The sequence below is a fragment of the Pipistrellus kuhlii genome, unplaced genomic scaffold, assembly GCF_014108245.1.
Source record: "Pipistrellus kuhlii isolate mPipKuh1 unplaced genomic scaffold, mPipKuh1.p scaffold_m20_p_27, whole genome shotgun sequence".
Classification (NCBI taxonomy): domain Eukaryota; kingdom Metazoa; phylum Chordata; class Mammalia; order Chiroptera; family Vespertilionidae; genus Pipistrellus; species Pipistrellus kuhlii.
The window spans coordinates 2,096,617-2,124,441 of NW_023425526.1; the positions used below are offsets into that span (position 1 = coordinate 2,096,617).

Here is a 27,825-nt window from a genome sequence, read left to right on the forward strand (position 1 = left end):
TAGTGGACATTATAATATACAGGCAGTCTCCAAATTAACTTTAAATTGTGAAGAAGTAACTTAGAGTGCTGCCCTAGGATCAGCTGACAAGGAACCTCATCACCTCCCACTTACTGACACCCCTTGCCTTCCTCTTTGTGTGCCCAGCATTCCACTGCTAAAGACCTGGGCTCCCTGTCTGCCCTGTGCCTCCAGGAGCAGGGCATGCTTCCTGTTTTTGCCTCTGCGGTACCATGTCAATGTGTACGTTACAGAGAATTTCTGTTACAAGTCGTTGTGTGTTTTTTGTTGTTGTTCTTTTTTCTTTAATATTTTTTTTTTATTGATTTCCGAGAGGAAGGAGAGAGGGAGAGAGAAAAACATCAATGATGAGAGAATCATTGATCAGTTGCCTCCTGCACGCCTCCTACTGGGGAAGGAGCCTGCAACCCTGGCAGTATGCCCTTGACTGGAATTGAATCTGGGACTCTTCAGTCCACGGGCTGACACTCTAGCCACTGAGCCACACCAGCTAGGGTTCTGTTACTAGTCTAATAAAACCTGTGCTCTTACCAATATTGCAATGCCATAATTTGGTGTTATGTAGGATTAAAATAGGCTTCAGGGTTTGGGTCCAGGAACCTTATCCCATTTATACGACTGTTTGCTTAAGAAATGTGTTCTGAGCTCTAAACAACTGGTTTACAAACATTCCTAAGTAGGGAAATATTCAGATGGGCCCAGATGTTGCTGATAACATATATATCTGCACAAAGCCCTCCTGTGGATTACCTTGCAATTGATGTCTTCATTGCATGTAGGATTTTTATTTTTATCTCAAGGGAGAGAAAACTATATGCCAAGCAATGTACCACCTTCTCATTAGTTCTAATAAAAATCTTCTTAGCACCCTGCTCTTAGTGTTTAGATCTTTCCACTAGGCATGCAAGATCCTTTGGGATCCCCATACATTATATGTTATCTGCCTGTCTTTTTCTTTACATACTCAGTGAGAAAAACAATACAGGTGATCAGTGATACATATTTTGGCAGCTCTTTGTGCCAAAATAGAAACAACTTTATACATCTCTTTTAAAGAATAGTGAAATGTTAGAGCAAATAAAGCTGTGTTTATCCAGAGCCAGAATAAAATTCCTCAAGCACACAAGCCTGATAGAATTGCTTTTTAGAAGACTTATATTTCATTTGACCCAGTGGCTTATAAAATTGTTTTTTTCTAGATTGAGTGCTTTATTTGAAGTAAATACAGACCTTCAAAAAAATATCCTATCAAAAGTCACTGCTGAGCTCTCCTGGCCTTCCATACTTAGCTCACCCCGGCTCCTGAAATTTCCACTCACCAACACCAACTCCTCTTCAGTAAGTATTCAAAGCAGCATCAAGTTTTGGAAGTACATAGTAGCATTATAAACTATTGACTCTTAACTATGGACTTTTCATTTACTGTTTGGTTACTTTGTTTAAGGAAGAAGAAATTACTGTAGAAAATCCTGCAGATGTTCCTGTTTATATTCAGTTTACTCCTCTGGCTTTATATTCCAATCCTTCAGTCTTTGTAGATAAGTTAATATCAAGGTAAGCACTTCTTTAGGTAGTCAAAATGTTTTTATACTAGCATTGAATCATCACTTTACACCATTTAAAACTCTACTCTTTACACAGTAATAGATTGGGCCTAAAGAAATTCCGGGTCTGAAATTAAAGTTGAGAGGAGGTTCTGGGAAGAGAGATTGATACTATGTTAAACAAATTGGAAAATGTTATACAACTTTTTGTTTTTTAATCCTCATTCGAGAATATGTTTATTGATTTTAGAAAGGAGGGGAAAGAGAGAGAAACATCCACATGAGAGAGACTCTAGCATCAATCAGTTGCCTCCTGTCCTTGCCCTAATCGGGGATTAAACCTGCAACCTAGTTATGTGCACTGACCTGAAATTGAACTTCAACCTTGTTTGTGTATGGGAGCAGATTTCAGTTTAAGATAAGAAAAGGCAATGTGGAAGATCTTCCTACAAAATTATAAAGAAAGCAAATGGAACCTTTGAAGTATTTTACTTTTAAAAGTGAGCAAAATATTAAGTGTAAGTTGTGGCAATTAATGTTTAAAGGCTATTTATTAATCTGACAAAATAGTTATCTCAAATCTGCCAAAAGATAATTTGCAAACAAAATACAGATTTGATAATTACTCTGTGATTTATTTAATTCTGATGTTGCTTACACAGAAATATGTATACATTTTTATTTTAGGTTTAACTTGAGTAAGGTGGCAAAGATAGATTTAAGAACTCTAGAATTTCAAGTCTTCAGAAACAATGTAAGTATTCAAACTTTATACTATTTTACAGAAATAATTCTGTAACATGATCAGTGCTCGGGTGAAGGAAAACTATTACCTGCCCTGCAATTTGGCTGAAGGGCAAGTTATCTAAGAAGTCAGAACTTTCAGTAATGGTACTAGCGGTAAAAACCATAGGCAGAATAGGTAGAATTTAGATCAACATGAAGCACACTGGGTAGAAAATTCCTGTTTGTTGTCATTAAAAATTAAGGCCTGGATTATTTATAACAGCTACTAGAAATTCAGAGACTATATTGATGAAGTGTGTGTGTGTGTGTGTGTGTGTGTGTGTGTGTGTGTGTGTTATATGCGCCAACTACTAGTGACCCCATGGTTGAGTGATGTCCGCCAGCCCTGTCCTCGGTGCCCTGCTCAGCTTCTGTAGACTCAGCCTAAGGCTTCTTTTATGGAGTCAGTCTCTCCCATGTTTGGTCTTCCTCTTTTCCTACTGCCTGCCTCTTCCCAGCATAATTGCCTTTTGCCAACAACCTTGTCTTCTCATGATGTGCAAAAGTAGGACAGCTTCAGTATTGTCATTTTTGTTTCCAGTGATATTTCAGGCTTAATTTGCTCTAGAGCCCACTTGTTTGTCTTCCTGTCACAGTATCCATAGTGCTCTCCAACACCGTATTTCAGATGAATCCATGGTTTGTTTGGGTTTTTTTATTTTATGTTTTTATTGATTTTTAGAGAGAGAAGGAGAGATATAGAGATAGAAACATTGGTGAAAGAGAAACATCAATCAGCCGCTTCTTGCACACCCTTACTGGGGATCGAGCCCACAACCTGGGCATGTGCCCTGACCAGGAATTGAACCATGACCTCACTTGTTCCACCACTGAGCCACATTGGCTGAGCTCCATGTTACTGTTTTTTATCAGCCTTCTTCACTGTCCAACTTTCACATCGGTACATAGTTATTGGGAATGTGAGGGTTCTAATGGCACATCTTCGCTCTTGGTGAACTACTTCTTCCATTGTTGCCCTTCTGAGTCTCTGCCTTCTCTCTCTTTTTTAATTTAATAAATCTTTATTGTTCAGATTATTACAATTGTTTCTCCTTTTTCCCTCCTTAGCTCCCCTCCACCTGGTTCCCACCCCACCCTCTGCCCTTACCTCCCCACCACTGTCCTCATCCATAGGTTACGATTTTTGTCCATTCTTTTTCTGCATGCCCCATACCCCTTTTCCTCTGAGAATTGTCAGTCCACTCTCTTTCTATGCCCCGATTCTATTATATTCACCAGTTTATTCTGTTCCTCAGATTTTTAATTCATTTGAGTTTTAGATTCACTTGTTGATAGATATGTATTTGTTGTTCATAATTTTTATCTTTACTTTTTGCTACTTCTTCTTTAAGAATACCTTTCAGCATTTCATATAATGATGGTTTGGTGGTGATAAACTTCTTTAGCTTTTTCTTATCTGTGAAGCTCTTTATCTGACCTTCCATTCTGAATGATAGCTTTGCTGAATAGAGTAATCTTGGTTGTAGGTTCTTGCTATTCATCACTTTGAATATTTCTTGCCACTCCCATCTGGCCTGCATAGTTTCTATTGAGAAATCAGCTAACAATCATATGGGTACTCACTTGTAGGTAATTAACTGTTTTTCTCATGCTGCTTTTAATATTCTCTCTTTGTCTTTTGCTCTTGGCATTTTAATTATGATGTGTCTTGGACTGGTCCTCTTTGGATTCCTTTTGTTTGGGGTTCTGTGTGCTTCCTGAACTTGTACGCCTGTTTCTTTCACCAGGTGGGAGAAGTTTCAGTCATTATTTCTTCACTGTATCTTGCTCTCTCTCTTCTTCTGGCACCCCCATAATTCTGATGTTGGTACGCTTGAAGTTGTCCCAGAGGCTTCTTACACTATCTTCATATTTTTGGATTCTTTTTGCTTTTCCAGTTGATTGTTCTTTGCTTCTTTTTATTTCAAATCTTTGACTTGATTCTTGCATTCCTCTAGTCTGCTGTTGGGTCTCTGTATAATATTTTTTATTTCAGTCAGGGTATGTTTAATTTCTAGTTGGTCCTTTTCCATATCCTCGAGGGTCTCGCTAAATTTATTGGCCTTTTCTAGGAAATTCTTGGAAAACCTTATAACCGTGGTTTTGAACTCTATCTCCAGTTGTTTGTTTTCCTACATTTCTTTCATTTGTGATCTATTTTTTTGTCTCGGCATTTTCACTGCTTCCCCGAGTTGGTAGGGTAGCTATGTGTGCTAGGTGTCTTATATGGGCCAGTGGCTCAGCCTCCCCAGTTACCTGAAGTGGGCACTGTTGGTGTACCTCTTTGTGGACTGTGTGTACAGCCTTGTTGTAGTTAAGTCTTGATTGTTGTTGGTATCAATGGGAGAAATTGACCTCCAGGCCAGTTGACTGTATCAGCTGTATCTACACTGGGGGATCTTCTGTGCTGGAGGCAGCCTTATAGGACCAAACTTGCAAAATTGCAAAAGCCTCTGTGTTCAGTTTAGATGGGGTAGAATCTCAGGGCTCAGCAGATAGTCTTGGTTTCCTGTCAGCCCTGCCCTTGCACGTGTGCCTGCAGACTTCTGCCTTCCGCGGCTCTCCTGAGTTTGTGCCTGACAGTCCAGATTCCCCCCGTAAGAGCATGAGTCTCAGGGGCTTTCCCAGAACTGAGATTCAGTGCAATCAGGTGCTTCCCACGCCCTTCTGCTAGGGAAAGCCTGCGGCAACCTCATTAGTCAGTCTTCTCTGTGTGTGTGCGCCTCCAGATGCCTGCCCGCCGTGGCTCCCCCAAGTCTCAAGGTTTCCATGTGCCTTTCTCTCTACCTGACAGTCCAGACTCCCCCCATGTGAGCCCGGGTCCATGGGGTTTTGGCCAGATGTCAAAACACTGAAAAAGTCAGCTAGGTCTTCCAGTATTGGGGAGATAGTTCAGACACTGGATACTTGGAAAGATCTCTGAGCATCCCAAGGATCACTCTGTGAAAACCACCAATACTACATAATGATAGAGACTGTTGGAGGCCCTTAATGCTGTCTCTGAGGCATCACAACATCCTCAGGTTTTTCCCAAGTCCTCAAAGTTTATATTAGCTAATACTTGTTGGGAATATATTCTATATAATCCTATATAATAAAGAGCTAATATGCTAATTAGACCAAACAGCAGAACAACTGTCCCGGACCACCTTCCAGACAAAGCTGAGGCTGCGAGGGCCAAGCCTCTTGCACGAATTTTGTACATCTTGCCTCTAGTGCAGTGTTTTTCAACCTTTTTTGGGCAAAGGCACACTTGTTTCATGAAAAAAATCACGAGGCACACCACCATTAGAAAATGTTAAAAAATTTAACTCTGTGCCTATATTGACTATATATAAAGTAATTCTCTTGAATAGGAATCAAATAAACACAAGAAAGTATTTTATAATTACTTTATTATGAAATATTAAGTAAACAAAATAGTGAAAAATTATAAAATTCTTGTCTTGTCTGCACCTACGGCACACCAGGCAACATAGTGTGCCGCGGAACAGCGGTTGAAAAACGCTGCTCTAGTGTATAATATAAAATGTGTCCATCAATTACCAGAATAGTTTATTTAAAAGAAACTTATTTGTTTACCAACCATTCAGAGCACTCAGAATATTCTGTTGTCCAAGTAGACATTAATGGAATGAATGTTAGACACGGGGAAAAAATTAGCCTCAGATGCAAGAGTTAAAAAGTAGTGTGCTGCATTAAGTCATTGACTCTAAGTTATGTTTGAGGAATCCTGCCAATGCAAGTAGATGGACCTGTATGTATTAAACCAAACTGCCACGTAGAGTAGAAAAATCTTACAAAACTCATTTTCCTTTCACACGGTAGCAGAGCCATGAAGCTCACAGACACTACCCACAGAAAGCTTAAACTTAATGTTGCTTAAGCATCAGAGCAGAATATCCTGAAATGTGAACTATGATTTTTTTTAATAATCTATAACTGGCTGTTAAAAAGTTCTATTTTGATTATCGGGTCTAGTAATAATTAATGTCGTTTTTAAACATTCGTTTAAAATCTTGCTTGGCGTTGACTTGTATTGACATAACCTTCAAACACGTGGTATCTACAGAACGTGTGAAGTGCAATTAACAAGTTTTGCTTGAAAAAGTTTGTGTTTGGTTTGGTTTTTGTTGCAAAACTAGGGCTAAGAAGATGGCGGATGAAGAGCATATTCGGCACTGCATGCTTTACGAGTTCCAATTAGGAAGAAAAGCAAGTGAGGCTGCAAAAAACATCTGTAGTGCAGTTAGCGCCAGAAAATGCCAGCGTTGGTTTGAGAAATTTCGCGAGGGAAATTTTTCGTTAGATGACAAGAGTGGTCGAGGCCGTGTGTCCAATTTTGATCAAGAAGCTCTTCAAGCTCTTTTGGTGCAAAATCCTCAAATTACCCAACAAGAGCTTGCGACAACTTTAAATTGTTCACAAAAAACAATTTCCAATCAATTGCGTGCACTAGGCAAAGTCCAAAAGTTTGGAAAATGGGTTCCTCATGAGTTGACCGAAAACAACCGTAATCAAAGAGTCACAATTTGCAGTTCGCTCCTCTCTCGTCAAAACCGTTTGCCGTTTTTAGAGCAAATTGTTACCGGAGATGAAAAATGGGTGCTGTATGTTAATTTGAAAAGGCAGCCTCAATGGTTGGACAAAAATGAGGCTCCGCAGCCCACGCCAAAACCTGACTTGCATGCGAAAAAAGTGATGTTGTGTGTTTGGTGGAATTTTAAAGGAATTCTTCATTATGAACTTTTACCATCTAACCAAACCATTACAAGTGCAGTGTATAGTGCCCAATTGGAAAGGTTAGCCCAAGATTTAAGAGAAAAAGAACCCGGGCTGATTAATCGGAAGGGCGTAATTCTTCACCACTATAACGCACGACTGCATACTGCAAGAATCACTGCTGAAAAACTGCGCCAGTTGGAATGGGAAGTTCTCCCTCAACCTGCATATTCTCCTGATATTGCCCCTTCCGATTACCATTTGTTTCGTTCTTTACAAAACTTTCTTCTTGGAAAAAAATTTAATAATGAAGAATGCCTCAAAAATGCATTGACCGAATTTTTTGCATCAAAATCACAAGAATTTTACAACAGAGGGATTAAAATGCTTCCTGAGCGTTGGGCACAAGTAGTAGAAAACAACGGCAACTATATTGTTGATTAAATTTTGTTGTATTGTTTAAATAAATTCGATTTAAAATAGTATTAGAAAACTACATTAATTATTACTAGACCTAATATTAAACTAAGCTATTTTTTAAACTTTAAATCATCAAGTGTTTATGAAACAGTAATTATGTGTTTATATTAGCTTTCAGAATAAAAGTCAAAGATAGGTTAACATGAATTGGAAATATTTTTACAAATAAAAAATAGGATGCAACCTTAGACCCTTCAGCTTACACCCTTCAGTGGGAGGAGCAGGACAGCAGGAATGGCAGGCGGGGCAGCGGCAGTGGGACCTGCAGTGCTGGTGTTGGTTACACAGCTGTTTGCTTTCTTTTAAAACACTGAGCTATTGATTTTAGGATTGCGTCGTTTTCTGCATGAGTGTTATGTTTCAAAATTAAAAGATATCTATATAAAAACCTGACTAGTACAAACATGAAGACTTTGGAGACATGTCCCTTTCAGTGTCCTGGGGAACAAAACCCTTTTGGGGGCTGAATGCTCTGGCTGCCCAGCTCTGCTTATCAGCTAACCAGTGTTTAAATTGTGACAGATAACATTGTTCACATATTTAATCAATTCAAGAAGCTGGTGATACTGACACTGGGCTGCAGATGGCGTAAAGGAAAAAACATTTCCAGAGACTTTATTAATGACTGCCATTTGTTACCCAAGGCTCATCCACCACAGAGTTCAACAAGGTTCACAGAGGGCCTCTCTCGACATTTCATCTTGAACCTCATTTTAAGACCTGGAGAGAAGAGGTCTGTCAAAGTAAAGTTTACTCCTGTTCACAACAGAACTGTTTCCTCACTGATCATAATCAGGTACGGCCTGGTATGTAAGTGCGCTGTGATTTTTTGGTATGTAAGTGCGCTGTGATTTTTAGTACTTCTGTAGAAGTTGTTACTTGATTTGTTTGCATCTTTATTTATGGACATGTTTTTTGGCTTTGTCCAAGACACACAATGCCTGATGAAAGTTACTTTGTGATTGTGTTCATAGCTAAAGACCTGAATTGTGCTTACTGTGCATGTATGGCTCTTACAAGTAAAAAACCAAAGTATAACTGTCTCATTCTTAAATTTACTGTATTAATTTCCACATGGTGGTTTATGAAGAAATAGTAAAAAAAAATATGGATCAAAATATTGTGTGAATATAATAGAAAAATCTGTAGTTCTTTGCTTGATCTTAGCCAAAAGGCCAAGAAGTGATTTTAAAAATCTGTAATTCTTATTCTTGCATAGAAATAACCTGACCGTGATGGATGCTCTGATGGTCCAAGGACAAGGAACAACCGAGAACTTGAGGGTGGCAGGCAAGCTTCCTGGACCAGGGAGTTCTTTACGCTTTAAAATCACAGAAGCATTATTAAAAGATTGTACAGATAGTGAGTATTACTAACAGGTCCACGGGCACAAATTTTAGCATTTGCTTTCAACAATAAACAATTCCAAAAATAAGAACAGTATTTCTGTTATTGCACATGTGCATATTAGTGATGAATACTTCAGATTTTTAAGAAAACATCCTGACTTGTTTTCAGGGTTGTTTGATTTGGATCTTAAAAGACTTAAAGTACCAGTATTCATTTCATGCCTTAGATTACTTACTCTGATGTAAAAGATAAAGCATGATCAAACTTTGGCATCTGAGAGGACATGCAAAGTGGAGAACTTCCTGCTGAAGTCTGTAAAGCTGGTCTCTGGCACGAGGACGTGCTTCATAGTCACCAGACGTGTTCACGAGGGACTTGCTCATCATTTGGACCTGGAGCACATTCCGCAAGATGTATACTCACTCCCTTATTTTTCCCCTTAGGCTTGAAACTGAGAGAACCGAATTTCACATTGAAAAGAACATTTAAAGTAGAGAATACAGGACAACTTCAAATTAATATAGAAACCATTGAAGTCAGTGGGTACCCATGTGAGGGATATGGATTTAAAGTCGTTAATTGTCAAGAGTTTGTACTAAGCGCCAATGCCTCTAAAGACATAATTATATTGTAAGTATTTTCTGATAGGGTATAATGAGTAAGTAGCTTCTCATTAACTTTTTAAACTAGAGTTATTCACAGTTGGTGCAAATATGTTTTCTTACAAAAAAGAGTCTTTATCCACAAATGTATTTACTTGATGTTTTTTGTTTTGTTTTTACTTTATCTTTAGTTAAATTATTTTTTTATAGTTTGGTTTTCAAAATTGTGAAACTCCTAATTTTAGAATGGATCAGATAGTCTTAGAAACCAGTTTCAAAATTATTTTCCAGCTTGTGTTAAAACAGAAGGTGTTGGTAGTCATACATGCTGTTTTCCATGTTGTACCATGTACGAATGTGTGGTATTTTTGTCAAGACAGTTTCAGTTCCTGTGTTGGTTATAGTTGCAGCCTATTTTGACAACTAATTGATAAGTTGTAAAGTTTATGTAATAAAATGTAACCTGTCCCCTCAATTGAATGACAATGTCATGACCTTGAGTGGACATTGTCTTCCCAGGGAACTGCACTCATCACTCTGAGTAAGGCACAGTGCTTGGCACCGACAGGGCCAGTGAGGAATAGCACACCTTTCCTCGGGTGCTTACCTGGCTGGGGAACACACAGTTACAAAAATAAAACACAATAGTTGGGCAGAAAGCAGGACTGCAGGAGACAAAGAAAAGATCACTGGGGCTTGGACAGAATTTTTTTAAGTATAGGAATGTATCCTGGGAAAACTGTGGATTTAAAGAGAGAAGGAAGGAAGGAAAGGAAGCTCAGAGACTACTTTCTGAATTAATAATACTTACAGGAGCAGGTTGTTATTGTTGTTAACCTCTTGGGAAATTCACCATCTTAAATGAGGAAGGTGAATAAAATAGTGTTACACTGAAATTCTGTGTTATGTTTCAGAGGCCTATGGGACTGGTATTATATTTAAATTGCTTGCAATATATTTTTAAAATTTGATCTTAACTGCCATTATTCTGTTTTAGGTTTACTCCTGATTTCACAGCGTCTAGGGTTATTCGTGAGCTGAAGTTTATAACAGCCAGTGGCTCTGAATTTGTGTTTATATTGAATGCATCCCTTCCATACCATATGTTAGCAACCTGTGCAGAAGCCCTACCCCGACCCAACTGGGAGCTGGCTCTGTATATCATCATCTCAGGAATAATGAGGTACTTATCTTCTTTCCAGGTTGGCATTGTTCATCGAGTGCCCACCATGTCCAGTCATGTTCTGAGTGTTGGGGGTATCCAATAAAGAGGGAATATGCTAATTGACCATCACTCCATCACAAAGATGGCTGTACCCACAGCTGAGGCCAAGTTCCCTTAAGGAGCCTTAACAAGAAATCAGCAGAGACCTGAGGCTACACTTTCCCCCACCCGGCAGGGCTTGACAGAGGACTCAGGCCACACCCCTGCCCCAGCACCAGGCCAGGAGACCTGAAGCTGCCCCCTGCCTTGCTGGGCTTGACAAGGGACCTCAGTTCGTGCCCCCCACCCAACAGGGCTTGACAGGGGACTCAAGGTGCACCCCCAGTGCTGGGTCCAGGACCTTAGGCCATGCCTCCCACCCAGCAGGGCTTGACGGGGTTTCAGACATGTCCCCCACCTGGCCGGGCTTGATGGAGGACCTCAAGGCATGCCCATGCCCCAGGCTGTGGGACCTCAGGCCACACACCCCTGTCCTGGCACTGGGCCAGGGGACCTGAGGCTACCCACCTTGCCCGGCAGGGCTTGACAAGAGTGGAACTGGCCAGGTCTGGATCTAGCCCAATAGGGGCAGGGCTAGCCGGGTCTGGGTCTCACTCGATTTTGAGGTGCATGACGTTGGGCAGGGACTTGACTCTGAGTCCCGTGGTGTGCCCCAGACTCTTGACAGGAGAAAGGTTTTCATATACATTTTACTAATTTTATTTCATCTATGACACTTCTATTACAGAGAAAGGGCAAATAGTAATATTATTTCCTCTAATTAAACCCCTTTTAATATGCATGAATTTTATGCACCAGGTCACTAGTATACCATAAACAACTGTCTGACTTTGCAATTCACTATATAAATTAAGTGCATGTTAATTTCTTAAAGGAAAAAAACACTCCTAATTTATCAAAATTATGTGATTTGGGCATATGTGATTTATCCTACAGTGTATTCTTCTGAAATCTCACCTAAGCAACAGAAAACTGATTAGAAATTGTTTTTAAATCCTTAGCATTTTTTTTTTCATCTTCTCCCCTTCCCCCCAACCCCTCCCCCCCCTCCGGTATATTTCTTTATGTGTTTATTCCCTTTAAGGGAATAAAGTTGACTAGAGGTAAAACTAAAAGAAAAGATAAAAGCCGCTTTTGTTAAGAGGAAATTATCCTTTAGGATCTGTTCTGATACAAATAATTACTTCCCCTTTATGAACCTTGTGTAAATTGACATTCTATAAAAGTTTGGTGCACAAACTTTGGTATAGTGCTTTGTTTTTTGTCTGACCCATTAAAAACTTTCATAGTCATTTTGTCTTTCATATGATGCTAGAGGCCCTTGCACAAATTGGTGCACAGGTGTGGTCCCTAGGCCTGGCTGGCGATCAGGGCCTTCTGGCTGCCAGCCAGGGCCTGTCTTCCTTTGGCTGCCAGTTGCTGGCTGGGGCCTTCCTTTGTTTTTGTGCTGCCCCCTGGTGGTCAGTGCACGTCATAGCGAGTGGTCAAACTCCCAAGGGGGCAATTTGCATATTCACCTTTTAATATATAAGATTGTACATTGCCAAGGAATTCTGCCTTTAATGTCAAATTGGGTTACTCTTGCACTAACACATGAACCCATTTCTCTCTTTCTGTCCCTACAGTGCCCTGTTTCTTTTGGTCATCGGAACAGCTTATTTAGAAGCTCAAGGAATTTGGGAGCCATTTCGAAGACGGCTGTCCTTTGAGGCCTCAAACCCACCCTTTGATGTTGGGAGACCATTTGATCTCAGGAGAATCATTGGTATTTCATCTGAAGGAAAGTATGTTCACTGGCTGGAAATAAATTCTCTAGAATGTATACATTTGACTGATGTAATTAAGTAAAAAATGCCTTTTCTCTTCATTTTTATTTGGGGTGGAGGGATCTAAATTCTAATTACTTAATAACATGCTGTATGTAGCTCTCAGTTACTAAGAACTCATAGCAAGTAATTATTATATTGGTGAAGGTTAAAATGTTCTTAGACCCTGACTTGACTTCTAAATTTTTGATAGAACAGACCATATAGAGTTGTGAAAAGTATTCCTATTTTTTTTCCTTCTCATTGATTTTTAGACAGACTAGAAAGGAGGGGGGGAAACAAAGGGAGACACATCGATTGGTTGCTTCTCATACCATACATGGTTCAAGCCTGCAACCGAGGTATGTGCCCTAGACCAGAATTGAACCTGAGGCCCTTCAGTCCACAGGTCAGTGATCTATCCACTGAGTCAAACCGGCTAGGGCGAGTATTCCTATTTCTTGTTGTTTTTCTTTAGAGTAATGGCTCTACTGATTAAATAACTATTATTTTTAATCTTAAGGATTTGTAGGTTTCTTTTTACTAATTGCAGTTCATCCATTTTTCAGCTTGAACACACTCAGCTGTGACCCGAGTCATAGCCGGGGTTTCTGTGGCCCAGGGGGCTCATCATCACGATCTGGTGCAGGAAGTCATAAGCAGTGTGGTCCATCAGTCCATCCACACAGCAGTCACAGCAATAGAAACTCAACTGACATGAACAATGTCAGAGCCAAAAACAGCACCAGTACCTCTAGCAGGACTTCTGCACAGTCTGCTAGCAAAGCAGGCACCGTGGTCCTTGACTCGAACACAGTGGCCCAGGGTCACACAGCAGGCCGGAAGTCCAAAGGAGCAAAGCAGAGCCAGCAGAGCAGCCAGCACCATGGCCATGGCATGCTGGAGCAGCACTCTCCCCCTCCACCACCGCCAGTGCCTCAGCACCAGGAGCCACAGTCTGGAAGGCTGTCACCCACCCCCCTCGTGCACCCTTCCCACCCAGAACATGCCAGCAGCACAAGGCACAGCTCAGAGGACTCGGACATCACCAATCTCATAGAAGCCATGGACAAAGACTTCGACCACCATGACTCCCCAGCCCTAGATGTGTTTACAGAGCAGCCACCATCGCCACTGTCCAAAAGCAAAGGTAAGCACTGTTCTCACTGTGGGAACAGCACACCACGTGAGGGGGAAGCCAGTGCGTGTCTCAGCAGCTATTGTGGTCGGAGTTGTGACACACAACTAATTTGGTAGGTGCTCAGATATTGCTCCAACGTTGAAGAAGTGTCTGAGTGCAAATAGAGGTAGCCATTTGTCACAGAAGATACTTGTGTTTCTTAGATTACTGGCAAAATTTAGAAATTTATTAGACATCTGTTTTCCTTTTAGCTGCCTGTGTTGTTATAATAGATTGAGTTTGTTTTTAATTATTAAAATAGTTTTTAAGACAATGTTAAAATGAAGATATTTTAACTGAAAAATAGTATTTCTGTACAGCTTGCTCTTTAGAGCAGGGGTTGGCAAACTACAGGAGTGAGCCAAATCACTGCCTGCTCTTTGTAAAATAAGTTTTATTGGCACATAGCCATGCCCATTTGTTTATATGTTGTCTTTGACTGCTTTTGTGCTGCAACAACAGAGTTGAGTAGCTGCAACAGAAGCCATAGGCTCCACACACCTGAAATGATTTACTGTCTAGCCCTTTGAGAAAAAGTTTGCTGACCCCTGCTTTGGAGTTCTGCATACTCTTGTTAGTTACCTTTTGCATGGTAACAGATGATTCTCTCATAGTTCCTGTGGGTCAGGCATTGGGGTGCAACTCATCTGGGTTCTTCAGCTGTCACAGAGCTGCAGTCAGTGTTGGCCAGGACTGAAGTCATCCTAAGATTCAGCTGAAGGTGGATCTGCTTCCGAGCCCACTCAGGTGGTTGATGGTAGGATTCATTTCTTCACAGCCTGTTGGGCTGAGGGTCGCAGTTCCTTAATGGATGTGGCCAGCAGCCTGCCATGGGTCCTCTCCTTAGAGCAGCTCAAAACAGTTGCCTTCCCCAGAGCAAGCAAGCACAAGAAAGAAAGAGAGAACATAAGCTGGCAGGACAGAAGTCTGTATCTTGTGACCTACTCTTGAAAGTGACATCCCATCACTTCTGCAGTACTCTGGTCATTAGCAGTGTGGTCCCACCCATAGTTCAGGCGAGAGAATTTCATAAGAACACTTATACCAGGAAGTGGGGTCCCTAGGAGCCATCTTAGAAGTCTGATGTCACACACATATATACACAGGTAGGCTAATAGGTAACTTCCAAAATCAAATGTAAAAAGTATTAAGTGGCCTAGCTGTACTTACATTAGTCCTTTATATCCTGAACTCTTTTTGTATCTTCCTTTCCTATGGCAGCCATTCCAATGCACATTACTCCTAGCCTATTTAAGTACCTCCCTCACTAACATACCAAGGAGGTTTGCTTTTTGTTTACATAGGGACTGGGAACTCCTAACCCTAAGAAGCCTGATGTCCCCATAGTCCAGGAGTTTTTTTATAGAAAATTCCTTATCACGGTGATGTAAAGATGTTTATGTGGAGTCCTCTTAGAAGTACATGCATTTAGGAGATCAGAATTACAACTAAACTACAGAACAGCCATCGCTCAGAACTGCCTGAAATATAGCTGAAATGGAAGTCCCTCAACCAACAATACAAAAAAGAAGCCACGTAAAGGCTGCTGCAGGGGCAGAGACAGTGCGTGACTCAGTCCCACCCCACATGTGGCAGATAAAAACACATCTCAGCAGTGAGGTCCCCTGAGGAGCGAGGGGTCCCTACCCAGGGGTCCAGATCCAGAAAGAGAAGTCACTATAATTTCTGGCTTTAAAAACCCAGCAGGGATTGTGAAACAGAGGGCTTTTGGAGTCCCAGACAGTTCTTAAAGGGGCCATGCCCAGACTACTCAGGCTGATTCTGTCTAAGCTGCAGCACTGGAGCAGTAGCTCAAAAAGCACCAAAGATACAGAGGGAGGAACTAAATTGTCCTACATCAGCGTGAGAGCTGGATGGACAGCTTTCTCCCAAAGAGAAGTACTGGCATAAGCCATTGTTCCTTCTCTGGTCCCTCCCCACCACAGAGCCAGCAGGCAGGTGCTTTTTCTGAGTCTTCATTGTTCAACCTGCCCTATTGTTTCCCTGAGACCCCACTCCACTAACTTGCAGGCCCATCCAAGCTATTTCCAGTGGCTTTTCCATACACATGACCTGTCTTGGCTCATACTTCAAACTTTCCCAAACTCTCTTAAACAAGCAGCATCTGATCTTGGTGTACCCCATAACTCTCACTAGGTGGTCCCAGGCTTGGCAGCCTTGGTTCCCAAGTTGGTACTTCTAGCAGCAGTAACATCTGCACAATGCTTTATAGCTCATTCCTGGAGATCCTGGACAAAACACAGGCAGCAGTTGACTTTGGACTGCACCTCCCAGGAGGCCCAGAGCCAACACACCCAGTGGACAGACAGCTTCAGATCATGTCAAGGTACCACCCAACCACCTTCACAAGAAACACACTCATGAGGCAAACTCAGAGGGCACCAGAGCCCTGCTGAGGTAAGTCCTGCACCATGGTTGTGCCCTGCACAGCTAATCCTCCACCATGGTCCCAGCCTCCTTGAAGTTGATCAGCATGAAGGTAAAATCCTCCTATTGAGGTGCCAACAGCAATCAAGGCTCAACTACAACAGGAGGGTGTACAAAGCCCACACGGGGGTGACATACCTGGAATGCCCAGCTCTAGAGAACGGGAGGCTCTGCCACTGGACCCTATAGGTCAGCAGTCAACAGTGGGTGGTCCGTGAGGTCCGAAAGGTTAACAACCACTGCTATAGGATACCTACTATATTAGGCCACTCTACAAAGCCCAGGAGATATGGTAGTCCTACCTAACACATAGAAATAAACTCGGGAAAGTAGCCAAAATGAGGGGACAAAGAAACAAGTCCTAAGTGAAAGGACAAAAAAACTAAATGAAATGGAGGCAAAGCAAGCAAATTAACAGAGTTCAAAACCATGGTTATAGGGTGCTCAAAGAACTTAGGGAGAATGTCAATAACATTAAAAACATAAAAGTCATAAGAAAGCCCTAACTGGTTTGGCTCAGTGGATAGAGCGTCGGCCTGCTGACTGAAGGGTCCCAGGTTCAATTCCAGCCAAGGGCATGTACCTTGGTTTGCAGGCACACATCCCCAGTGGGGGGGGGTGCAAGAGGCAGCTGTCCAATGTTTCTAACTCTCTATCCCTCTCCCTTCCTCTCTGTAAAAATGAAAGATACACTGAATGAAATGAAAAATAAGTTACAGGGAATCAGCAGTAGAGAAGATAAAGCCTAAAATCAAATCAGTGATTTGTAATATAAGGAAGCAAAAGATACCCAATCAGAACAAAAGAAATAATCCAAAAATAATAATCCCCCCCCCCCCTCCAAAAAAAAAAAAAAGTGAAGATAGTGTAAGGAGCCCCTGGGACAACTTCAATTGTGCCAGCATTCACATAATGGCGGTGTCAGAGGAGAAGAGAGAGAACAAGTAATTGAAAACCTATTTGAAAAAATTATGACAAAACCTCTATAACCTGGTGAAGAAAATAGATATATAAGTCTAGAAAGTGCACAGAGTTTAAAACGAGATGGACCCAAAAAAGCCCACACCAAGACACATCATAATTAAAATGCTAAAGGTTAAAGACAAAGGGACAATCTTAAAAGCACAAGGTAACAGTTTGTTACCTACAAGGGAGCTCCCATAAGACTGTCAGCTGATTTCTCAACAGAAACTTTGCAGGCCAGAAGAGATTGGCAAGAAATATTCAAAATGATGAAAAGCAAGGGACTACTACCAATGTTGCTCTACCCAGCAAAGCTATCATTTAGAATTGAAAGACATAAAGATTTCCCCAGACAAGAAAAAGCTAAGAGTTCACCACCACCAAACCAGTATTACATGAAATGTTAAAGGGTCTTCTTTAAGAAGGGGGGGGGGGGGGGTGGTAAAAAAGTGAATAATAAAATGTCAATAAATCCATATCTATCAACAATTGAATCTTAAAAAACAAAATAAGTGAACAAGCAGACCATAAACCAAAAAAATCTTGAATCCATTTTGGTTTCATTTTGGGGAGTGGTGTAAGATATGGGTCCAATTTCATTCTTTTGCAAGTGAGGATATCTAGTTTTCCCAATACCATTTATTAAAGAGATTATCCTTTCTTGACTGAGTCTTTTAAAAAGTGCATGCATTTGGAGTTATAAAACAATAACATGTCTTCCACATGAAAAGTTTCTTCCACAGAAATCTTTTTCTGATTATCTCAATAATAGAACTTATGTATTTTGGGTAATTTTATAGTAATGTTAATGTTTAAAATTTTTAAATTAGATCAAGTTACCTAATGTGTTGTTTTTCCCCTATTGAGGGAATGAATAAAATAAATGGATGTTATCTTTCTTACCACAAGCAAAGAGTTGAGTAGTAAAATTGAATCCCTTGCTGCCTGTGTCTGAGATAGTCTCTAACCTGAAGAATAGGAACTTTCAGGGTTATTCATGTACAACATGAGTAGGGAACATCTGGCCTGCAAGCTGTATAAGGTCCAGCCCTCCCAAGGCATTAGGGGTGAGTTAATTAGATGTTTGACCAGCTATAGCAGGCTAATTTTTAAGTTGATAATTCCATATGGTCCATGAGTTATATTATAAATTTCCAAATGGTCATTGGCAGAAAAAAAGGTTTCCCACCCCTGGTCTAGAACATAATTTTAAAATTAAAGACTTTTTAATATTCACAGTAGTCATAGAACTGATCTACTAAAAGATACTTCCTTATGGAGCATTACATTGGTGATTCCACGAGGACACAGTTATCATAAGCTACACATCAGGGGATGACGAGAGAGAACAGGAAATTGAGGGTTGGGCTTGAGAAGACGCCCAGATCAGTTTTTCCCACTAGCCACGTGAGTGTGAGAATGGCCAACCTGGAGTGAGGACGCGAAGACAAGAACAAAAGAGCTTGTCACATAAGCACTGGCCAACCACATGTCAAAAATTAATTGTCCTAGCCGAAACCAATTTGGTTCAGTGGGTAGAGCGTCGGCCTGCAGACTGAAAGGTCCCGGGTTCGATTCCGGTCAAGGGCATGTACCTTGGTTGCAGGCACATCCCCAGTAGGGAATGTACAAGAGGCAGCTGATCGATGATCCTTTCTCATTGATGTTTCTAACTCTCTATCCCTCTTTTCTCTCTGTAAAAAATCAATAAAGTATATATTTTTTTTAAATGAAAAAAATTAATTGTCCTAGCTGATTAGAACAGGCGTGTCTTTAGCGGGCTTAATCTTTTAATTTGCTGTGGTAGATGGGCTTAAAACCAAATAATTATTGGTGATTAGAATTTCACCTATCAAATGAGTATCTCCTCTCTCTCTCTCTCTCTCTCTCTCTCTCTCCTCTCTCTCTCTCTCTCTCTCCCCCTCTCTCTCTCTCCCTCTCTCCCTCTCTCCCTCTCTCCCTCTCTCCCTTTCTCCCTCTCCCTCTCTCTCTCTCCTCTTTCTCTCTTTCTCTCTCTCTCTCTCTCTCCTCCCTCTCTCTTTCTCTTTCTCTCTCCCTCCCTCCCTCCCTTTATCCCTCTCTCCCCCCCTAATTAAGGCAAGCAAATTACTGATATATTTCTAAAAGCACCAAAAGCCTAGGATTCATAGATTACATAAAGAAAATAATAGTGGTAGCTGTGTTAAAAAGAAGAATGTATGTTCATAGATTATGGAAAGCACATTTTCTGAAGCATGACAAAACCATAAAAACAATATAATGCACACATCCTTTGAATCTATGAACTCATATCTGGAAATTTAAGAACAGGAAATAATCTTATATATATTATACTTTATAATAATGGAAAGTGGGAACTGCTTAGTATATGTTTTAAGAACAGGAGGTTTGTAATTACAGTAAATTAACTTAGGGCAGCATCTTACAAAATAATTATACCTAGCGTCTGTCTGTGATACAGGAATCTGGCAGATCTTTGTCCACTTCCAAAGCTAGTTTCCTGTTTTCTGATGAAGTGGGTCTGGCAGTGGTCACGTAGGAGGTGAACATTTGTGAATCTCCCATTTTTCTCAGACAGGATGCTAGAAAGAGAAATCCAGTCCTTGGCACATTGAGAAGAAAGCTGGATTAGAACTTGGGAGGACGGCTTTCAGGCCCAATGGGCCTCTTATTTGCATGAGAAAAAGTGTGGTTAGTTAGCTTTTTAGAGTAAACAATACTTCATGGTTCCAAAGAATGAGCACACTTGACAAGAGTTAGTATGAATGTGTGCACTTGCCACAGCTTAGTCACTGTGTGCTCTTGGGGACTCTGCTTTTAAAATGTAAATGAGACCTACACCTTTTTATTTTATCTGTTGTTTTATTAATTAAAGCAAGCCCCCAGGGTGGTACTAGTATAAAGGGAAAAGAACGGTGCCACGATCAAATCTCGGGGGACAGCTGCAGTGATGGAGTGTTAGAATCACTGTGCCAGGAGAGGGGGCGCGGCTGGGCAGAGGGTGGGAGAGCATTCCAGGCATCCAGTAGAACAGAGGCCTGTGGACTGAGCTGCTGGAGTCATTGGCATTGACAGGTAAGGGGTCATCACTCACCTTTTAAACATAGCATTATTAAGGCAGAAGGCCACACGCAGCGGGTTAAAAAAGATGAATTTGTAGGTAAAAGGTATAAACTACTCTTTCATAAAATAATTTTGTGCCCAAGTTTTCAACTTAACTAGTGGTTTATTAAGTATTTATTTTCTTCTTTTGTGTGTCCCTGGTTTCAAGATTTGAGTGCAATAAGAAAAAAAAAATATATATATATATATATATAATTTTCAGCCTTTTCCTATTTATTAAGGAGGTTTCAGGTTATTGTAAATACAGATTATTTCTACACAGAGCCTCACACGCACTGAACCTAGCCATGATAAAAGAGTCTAACAGCAAGTGGGACATTCGTATCAGGGCTTGACCTTGGTCAGACGGGGAAGACTGAAGGACTCAGTATCAACTACTGAACCTACAGAATCCAAAGTCCTGAGGCTCGTGGGGTCAGAGCAGGACCGTGCCTTCCCTCTGCCCTGGCTGAGGGGAGCTCGGCTGTTCGGGTGGGCCAAGGCTGGTACAGTTAAACCAGCTGGCCAATGTCAAAACTTAATGTCCCAGTTAACGGTTTCCATCGCACCTCCAGAATCAGTGGGAAAGACCAAGTGGCATTTCTAAAAGTCAGAGCCTTACTGCTTTTTTAGGCCAGACTCAGCAAGCTTTTTCTGTAAAGGGCCAGATGGTACTTATTTGTTTGGAGGTTCTAGCAGGGGAGCGCAGCTACTCGTATACCCTTGACCGAAGACCGGTCCTCTCCTTTTGGGGGAAAGTCGTCCTCTTTGACTGAGCGTGCAGCTTCGGGAGGGACGCACATGGATCTGTGAGGGAGGAGGGGGACACCCGCCTAGCCAGCCAGATCAGCCGAATCAACCCTGGCGATCAATGGGGTGACAGATGTCGCAGCCAGATCGCCCTCACATCCAGATGGTACTTATTTGGAGTTTGATGTGCCACAGACTGTGTTTGTCATATATACTGTTTTTGTTTTGTTTTGTTTTTTAACCTCTTAATTAAAAATATAAAAATTATTCTCTACAAGTTCTAGAGATTGGACTACCGGTCAGATTTGTCTGGTGGCCCATAGTTTGCCAACCTGTTCTACATTCCAAAGTATGAGTCTCAAGTGCCTGTTAACAGTGGCCATAAGATAGCCTTTAAAGATGCTGTACTAAGTCACCATTGTCAAAAGGATATATTTAATAATGATGAGTACAGAATGGGTTAGCCTGTGGCTTCGGCTCCTATGGCTTTCCCCAGCCTGCCCGGTGGCCCAGGTGCTCCTGCCTGCAGCACAGTCCCAGGTTTCTCTCCACTGTCAAGCTCCAGGAGGACAGGATTGTGCTGCTGCTGCTCACTGCTGTGTTCCCAGAACATGGAACAGCGCTCGGGAAACAGTCGGCATCTGTTATGTGTGATGGGTTGATTTCTTATTTGTCTTGGCAACACCATATCCTTGTTGTTGGCCTTCTCTAGGTGTGTTGTATGCTCTCCATGCATAACATCATGAGGTATTTGTGTGCCAGGCTCTGTTCTAAGGGCCTCACATGATTCTTCAGTACAACTCCAGGAGGGCCTGCCTCCCTAGCTTACCGATGAGAGGTCAACATCGCGCAGCTGGGTACAGAAGAGTCAGGGTTTGGACCCGGCCAGCATGCCTCTGCACCAGGGCTCTTGGCACCCTCACCTAACACATGGGCTGCTCATCATGTCACCACAGACTTTAATCTCCAGATGGATTTAAAACAATCTCTGGTTTTCTCTTCTGTGGCTTTTCAAAGCTGTATCACCCTCTATGGCCTAAAAAAGTATTCCAAGACAGACCTACAGAATTGTCAGAACTACTGAGTTTACCAAAACTCTTGGAACTTAAAATGGGTACATCTTATTGTACAAAAATTAGGCCCTGAGTTGATTTTTAAAATATTCTAATCAATAACTCAAACATGATTTGGAAAGCTTTAATGAAGAGTCCTATATAATAAAAGGCTAATATGCAAATTGTCCCCTCGATTGGGAGATCGTGCACCAGGCACCTAGAAAATAATAATTTTCTAAGGAATGAAATAGAGAAATAAGCTTCATTAATAAGGAACAGTCCAGCCTCTTTTAAAAAGTTGTAATGGCTTACTATTCTAAGCTGTTTAAAAATCAAGAGTTTGGCCCTATGTCCTGGGTTTGACTCCGGTCAGGGGCACATGCCTGGGTTGCGGGCTCAATCCCCAGTGGAGTTGTGCAGGAGCCAACTGATCATTGATTCTCTCTCATCATTGATGTTTCTATCTCTCCCTCTTCCTTCCTCTCTGAAGTCATTAAAATATTTATATATATACACATATACATATGTGTGTGTGTGTGTGTGTGTATTTATTTATTTTTTAATGAAGAGTTTGAAATTTTACTTTGATTTTCATCCCCAGGGAAAGGAAAACCTCTTCAGCGCAAGGTTAAAACACCGAAGAAGCAAGAGGAGAAGAAGGGAAAGGGAAAGCCCCAGGATGACGAGCTGAAAGACTCGCTGGCTGACGATGACAGCTCCTCCACCACCACAGAGACCTCCAACCCTGACACAGAGCCTCTCCTGAAGGAGGTGGGCAGGACCACCGTGTCCGTGCGTGTGAGCCCGTGCTCCGGATTAGCACTCGGGTTCACAGGCATGTCTCTGTGTCCATGCGTGTGAGCCCGTGCTCCGGGGCTAGCACCGTGTCCGTGCGTGTGAGCCCGTGCTCCGGGATTAGCACTCGGGTTCACAGGCATGTCTCTGTGTCCATGCGTGTGAGCCCGTGCTCCGGGGCTAGCACCGTGTCCGTGCGTGTGAGCCCGTGCTCCGGGGCTAGCACCGTGTCCATGCGTGTGAGCCCGTGCTCCGGGGCTAGCACCGTGTCCGTGCGTGTGAGCCCGTGCTCCGGGGCTAGCACCGTGTCCGTGCGTGTGAGCCCGTGCTCCGGGGCTAGCACCGTGTCCGAGCGTGTGAGCCCGTGCTCCGGGGCTAGCACCGTGTCCATGCGTGTGAGCCCGTGCTCCGGGGCTAGCACCGTGTCCGTGCGTGTGAGCCCGTGCTCCGGGGCATGTCTCAGCAGGACGCAGTACGGCTCTGGGACAAATGTCTTCCTTTCCCCCAGGGAAGGACATGGGAAGTAAAATAGAAGTAGGAAACACTGCTTAAAAGTTAAGGGCTACTCTGACTTGTGAAATTTGTTTCAGATTTTAAGTATCAGAAGAGAATGAGAAGGAATTGCACCGTTTTAATTAGACTGACTTTTCCTGTAAGGTCAGTCCTAGCACGGGCTCTGTAGAAGCACTCTGCCCACACAGGTCCAGAATGGGACTGAGCGAGCCCCACACATACCAGTCCATCATGAGGGTCGCTGTCCTCGGTCCTCAGTTCTCAGCATCAGGAGCAATACTGTGAAGTGCCGGTCCTAGTGGGCATTAGGAAATGGGTTGGGGGCAGGGGAGGAGGTACCTGTTGTGATGTGTCTGAGGGTCTGAGGTACAAGCTGTATGCAGAAAAGGTAAAGCAGAATTCTATTTTGGCATTCGTATTTTTAGATAACTATGTTTCAGAAGTAAAACAATGCTAATATAGACGTTATTGTAGACCAGAAGTTTTTTGTGGGTTTTTTGTTTGTTTTCAGTTTTAACCTAATGGCTAGGGAACCATTTCTTAAAGATATCCAGCAGTGTCATCCACATATATTCACTTTGAAATAACGTTTATATGTAAATGTTTTTCTTAGCTGCCTTCCCCTTTGCGCCCTCACATTGCACTGTGCCCCTCGGCATCGTCGGTAGTGAGTGTTGGACTTCTGTGCTTTGTCTCCTAACGTGACTGCCAAGCGTAGAGCAGAACCCCACCAGTTTCAGTGACAGGAATGAGCACTCAGAAAGCACGTCAGCACACACTTTCTTCACAATTGTTCTACCTTTCCAGCAGTTTTCCTCAGTGCCCCTCCAGCTACCCTGACTCCCAGCATTCTCTGCCCTCACTGCCATAGATACTGCCTCTCTGTTGTTCCCTGTCATTTGTGCCTTACAGACATGGCCTGCATGCCTGGCCGCCTCGCCTGCAGCTCGGGAGGATCCTGACCAGCCCTCTGCAGAGGGCTCCGTGCTCTCCCTTCTTTGTGAATGACCCATTTGCCTGTACTTTCTTCCCCACTAGATCACACACTTGTGTGCTGATTGCAACTGTATCCTGTTCATTTATTCAGCATTCTGTTCTGAGTGCCTAAGTGCCGGTATTAGGCTGTGAGCTAGGGGAACAGCTGGACAAAGACCAGATTCTTGTCCTCAAAGAGCTGAGTCTCCATGTTCTTGACGAGTCAGGTGCTCAGGAAGTGCTTCCTGAAGAACACAGAGGGTGTTGTGCCCTTCCTCTGGTTATTTCCTCTTAACAGTTAAACGGTTGACTTGTTGTGACTTGTTAAAATCCAGGCTTCCTTAATAAGCACACTCTGTGAGGCAGGACCCTGTGGGGTTGACTGTGACTCCCTATGTGCTTGTAACTCCCCGCCTCAGCTGTTCCCTTTTGCTGCGTGTCCCTCTCTTGCCTATCCCCTTGTTAGTCTCAGTGCATCTCAAACTATCTTTGGCCCTAGCTGGTTTGGCTCAGTGGATAGAGTGTTGGACTGCGGACTGGAAGGTCCTGGGTTCTATTCTGGTCAAGGGCACATGCTCTGGTTGCCTGCTTGATCCCCAGTAGGGGGCATGCAGGAGGCAGCCGATCAATGATTCTTATCATTAATGTTTCTGTGTCTCTCTCCCTCTTTCTTCCTCTCTGAAATCAATAAAAATATTTTTTAAACTATCTTTAATGAAGAACCAGGTTTTTAAAAATTGCATGTCTGTCATATACATGGTCCTATTATACATATGTTATGCATCTAGTCCATGTGCCACTCCCCAGGCAAATTCAGCAGCACCCAAGCAGCCACATGCCATGTCCAGGAGAGAAGAACTCCTATTGGTGCTCGGACACCGCCACAGTATCAGGTTACTGTAAAGTGTGAGTGTGGCTTCGTACTTGGTCACAGACCCGAAACAGCAGTAGCGCAGCTGTAAGATCCAGTGTAGGCATGGCCTTTTCAGTCTGGCATGAGCCAGGGAAGCAGCTCTTCTCTGCTCCAGTCGTGGCCAGTGAGCGTTCTCATATGTATCTCTCTCCTGGGGAAGGGCCTCGGCCCTCTTGGTAATCCTTGCCTGGCACCTAGCGTATGACCAGTAAATGCTGAGTAAGGGAATGAGTGAGCCCCCCCCGTTTATGGTGAGTAGTAGTTAATTAACTCAAGACTATGGACAGTCAGTGTCACTGTGAAGTGAATAGTAGGCGTGAACACTATTCTTGGCTTGCATTGTGCTTGGGCTCAGCATTGAGCACATTGCTAGTGTTTATATTATAGTCCCAGCTGAACTTTTCTTGGAAATAGGCAAGTTTTGCTCCCAAAGTCTGAAAAGTAAGCTGTCAATTTGCTGCTGTCAGTACCAACACACACTTCTGTCAGGATGTGGGTATAAATTAAAATGACACTCTTCATAACTCAGACTCAGAACGATACATTTATAAAAGGTTAAAGACTGAAAACTGACAGATTTGAAGAAAGGAGTTTGTTTTTATACATGTGACATATATATCTGTTGCATCTTCAGTTTTGTATTTCTACTATATCATATATCAGTTATTTTTATTGGTCTTTCTCAGCAACTGAGTGTATTTTTTTTTTTACAGGATACAGAAAAGCAAAAGGGAAAACAAGCCATGCCTGAGAAACATGAAAATGAAATGTCTCAAGTGAAACAAAAAAGCAAAAAACTTTTGAATGTTAAAAAGGAAATCCCAACAGATGTGAAAACCAGGTGAGAGAAAAAAATGAGTGCAGAGAAATATGGGAATTACCATGTATTGTGTGAGTCAAAGTCTGGCATCTGAAATATCTTTCTGGTTTTTCCTTTTAGAAAGAATCACTTAAGTTGGGTCTTGCCCATTTTATTCAGAAGCTTTAAAGAAGGTTTCTTAATGGAGATCATTTGGCTTAATTTGAGGAAGTATGACTCAGCAAAAAGAAAGTAGTTGTCTGGCACCTTTTTTTAAAAAAACCAATTAATTTTGCAGTGGCACAGAGTCAAACTTTGTGTAAATGGACAGCCCTCATCCTCCACATTTATAAACCACTTAACTTAAAAATAATTCACATGGGTGTCTTTGTCATGGGAGCTTTTGGTACTTTAATATATATTTTATTGGTATTTTACAGAGAGGAAGGGAGAGAGATAGAGAGCTAGAAGCGTCGATTAGAGAAACATCGACCAGCTGCCTCTTGCACACCCCCTACCGGGGATGTGCCTGCAACCAAGGTTCGTGCCCTTGACCGGAATCGAACCCGGGACCTTTCAATCCGCAGACCGACGCTCTACCACTGATCCAAACCGGTTTTGGCAGCTTTTAGTACTTTAAAAGATGGAGTTTTTAAACAACTCTGTCAAAAGTGGAAGAAGGATGGAAGAGTTAATAAAGCTGTAGCATTAATAGTCTTACCCATAAGGGTGGATTTTTTTTTATGTCAATTTGTTATCCTTCCTAATTCTGGGTTAACTAAGACTCATTTGATTTTTGCTTAGTCATTTTACTAATTCTAAATATAATACCTAATTCTGAGAGAAAATTTGTGAAATATAGAGAATAAAACAATGTAAATAAAGTGACTGTAAATAGCCTTCATTAAAATGTATTTATTTGGGCCGAAACCGGTTTGACTCAGTGGATAGAGCATCAGCCTGCAGACTAAAAGGTCCCAGGTTTGATTCCGGTCAAGGGCATGTACCTTGGTTGTGGGCACATCCCCAGTAGGGGGTGTGCAAGAGGCAGCTGGTCGATGATTCTCTTTCATCGATGTTTCTTTTTTTTTCTTTTTTTAATATATTTTATTGATATTTTACAGAGAGGAAAGGAGAGAGATAGAGAGCTAGAAACGTTGATGAGAGAGAAACACCGACCAGCTGCCTCCTGCACACACCCCATCGGGGATGTGCCTGCAACCAATGTACATGCCCTTGACCAGAATCGAACCTGGGACCTTTCAGTCCGCAGACCGACACTCTACTACTGAGCCAAACCGGTTTCGGCTCTCATCGATGTTTCTAACTCTCTACCTCTCTCTTACTCTCTATAAAAAATTAATAAAATATATATTTAAAAATATATTTATTTGGTTATGAGATGATACTTTGTTCTATCATCTGCTTACTTTGGGAGGAGTGTGCCATTAGATCTGGAGAGTTGAACCATTCTAACCTTTGAAATCTGGTGTGGATTAGCTGCCTCTGGGAGGGAGACTTTGGAGTGACAACAGAAGGAACACCATGTGGTGCATAACGATTCTGAAGGAGGCCCGGGAGAGTCCTGAGTGGTGGCACACCTTGTAGGGTTGGGGACAGGAAGTGCACTAACTAGAAAATGCCATAGAAATATCTATTGTAGCAAGGTCAGATTTCTAATTAAAAGCAAGCTATGAGCTCAGCCTTGAACTGACAGCTCTGTGGCCATCACCAGGAGCATGGTGGGGGTCTCTGATGATGCCTGGAAGAATTCTCATAAGGGACCACTGGGTTCTG

At 42.2% G+C, this 27,825-nt stretch overlaps 1 protein-coding gene across 7 annotated transcripts in view; it reads left to right on the forward strand.

Moving 5' to 3' along the window:
• The window catches only part of TMEM131 (transmembrane protein 131), a 175,139-nt gene that overhangs the window by 131,185 nt on the left and 16,129 nt on the right, over positions 1-27,825 (forward strand). For all 7 annotated transcript variants that reach the window (XM_036453908.2, XM_036453910.2, XM_045587252.1 and 4 more), the window contains 11 exons: positions 1,221-1,359; positions 1,466-1,575; positions 2,253-2,319; positions 8,198-8,349; positions 8,773-8,915; positions 9,347-9,533; positions 10,503-10,688; positions 12,356-12,514; positions 13,105-13,685; positions 22,635-22,804; positions 25,943-26,070. In XM_036453908.2, coding sequence (XP_036309801.1) covers positions 1,221-1,359; positions 1,466-1,575; positions 2,253-2,319; positions 8,198-8,349; positions 8,773-8,915; positions 9,347-9,533; positions 10,503-10,688; positions 12,356-12,514; positions 13,105-13,685; positions 22,635-22,804; positions 25,943-26,070 — 2,022 coding nt within the window. The remainder of the gene's footprint in view (positions 1-1,220; positions 1,360-1,465; positions 1,576-2,252; positions 2,320-8,197; positions 8,350-8,772; positions 8,916-9,346; positions 9,534-10,502; positions 10,689-12,355; positions 12,515-13,104; positions 13,686-22,634; positions 22,805-25,942; positions 26,071-27,825) is intronic.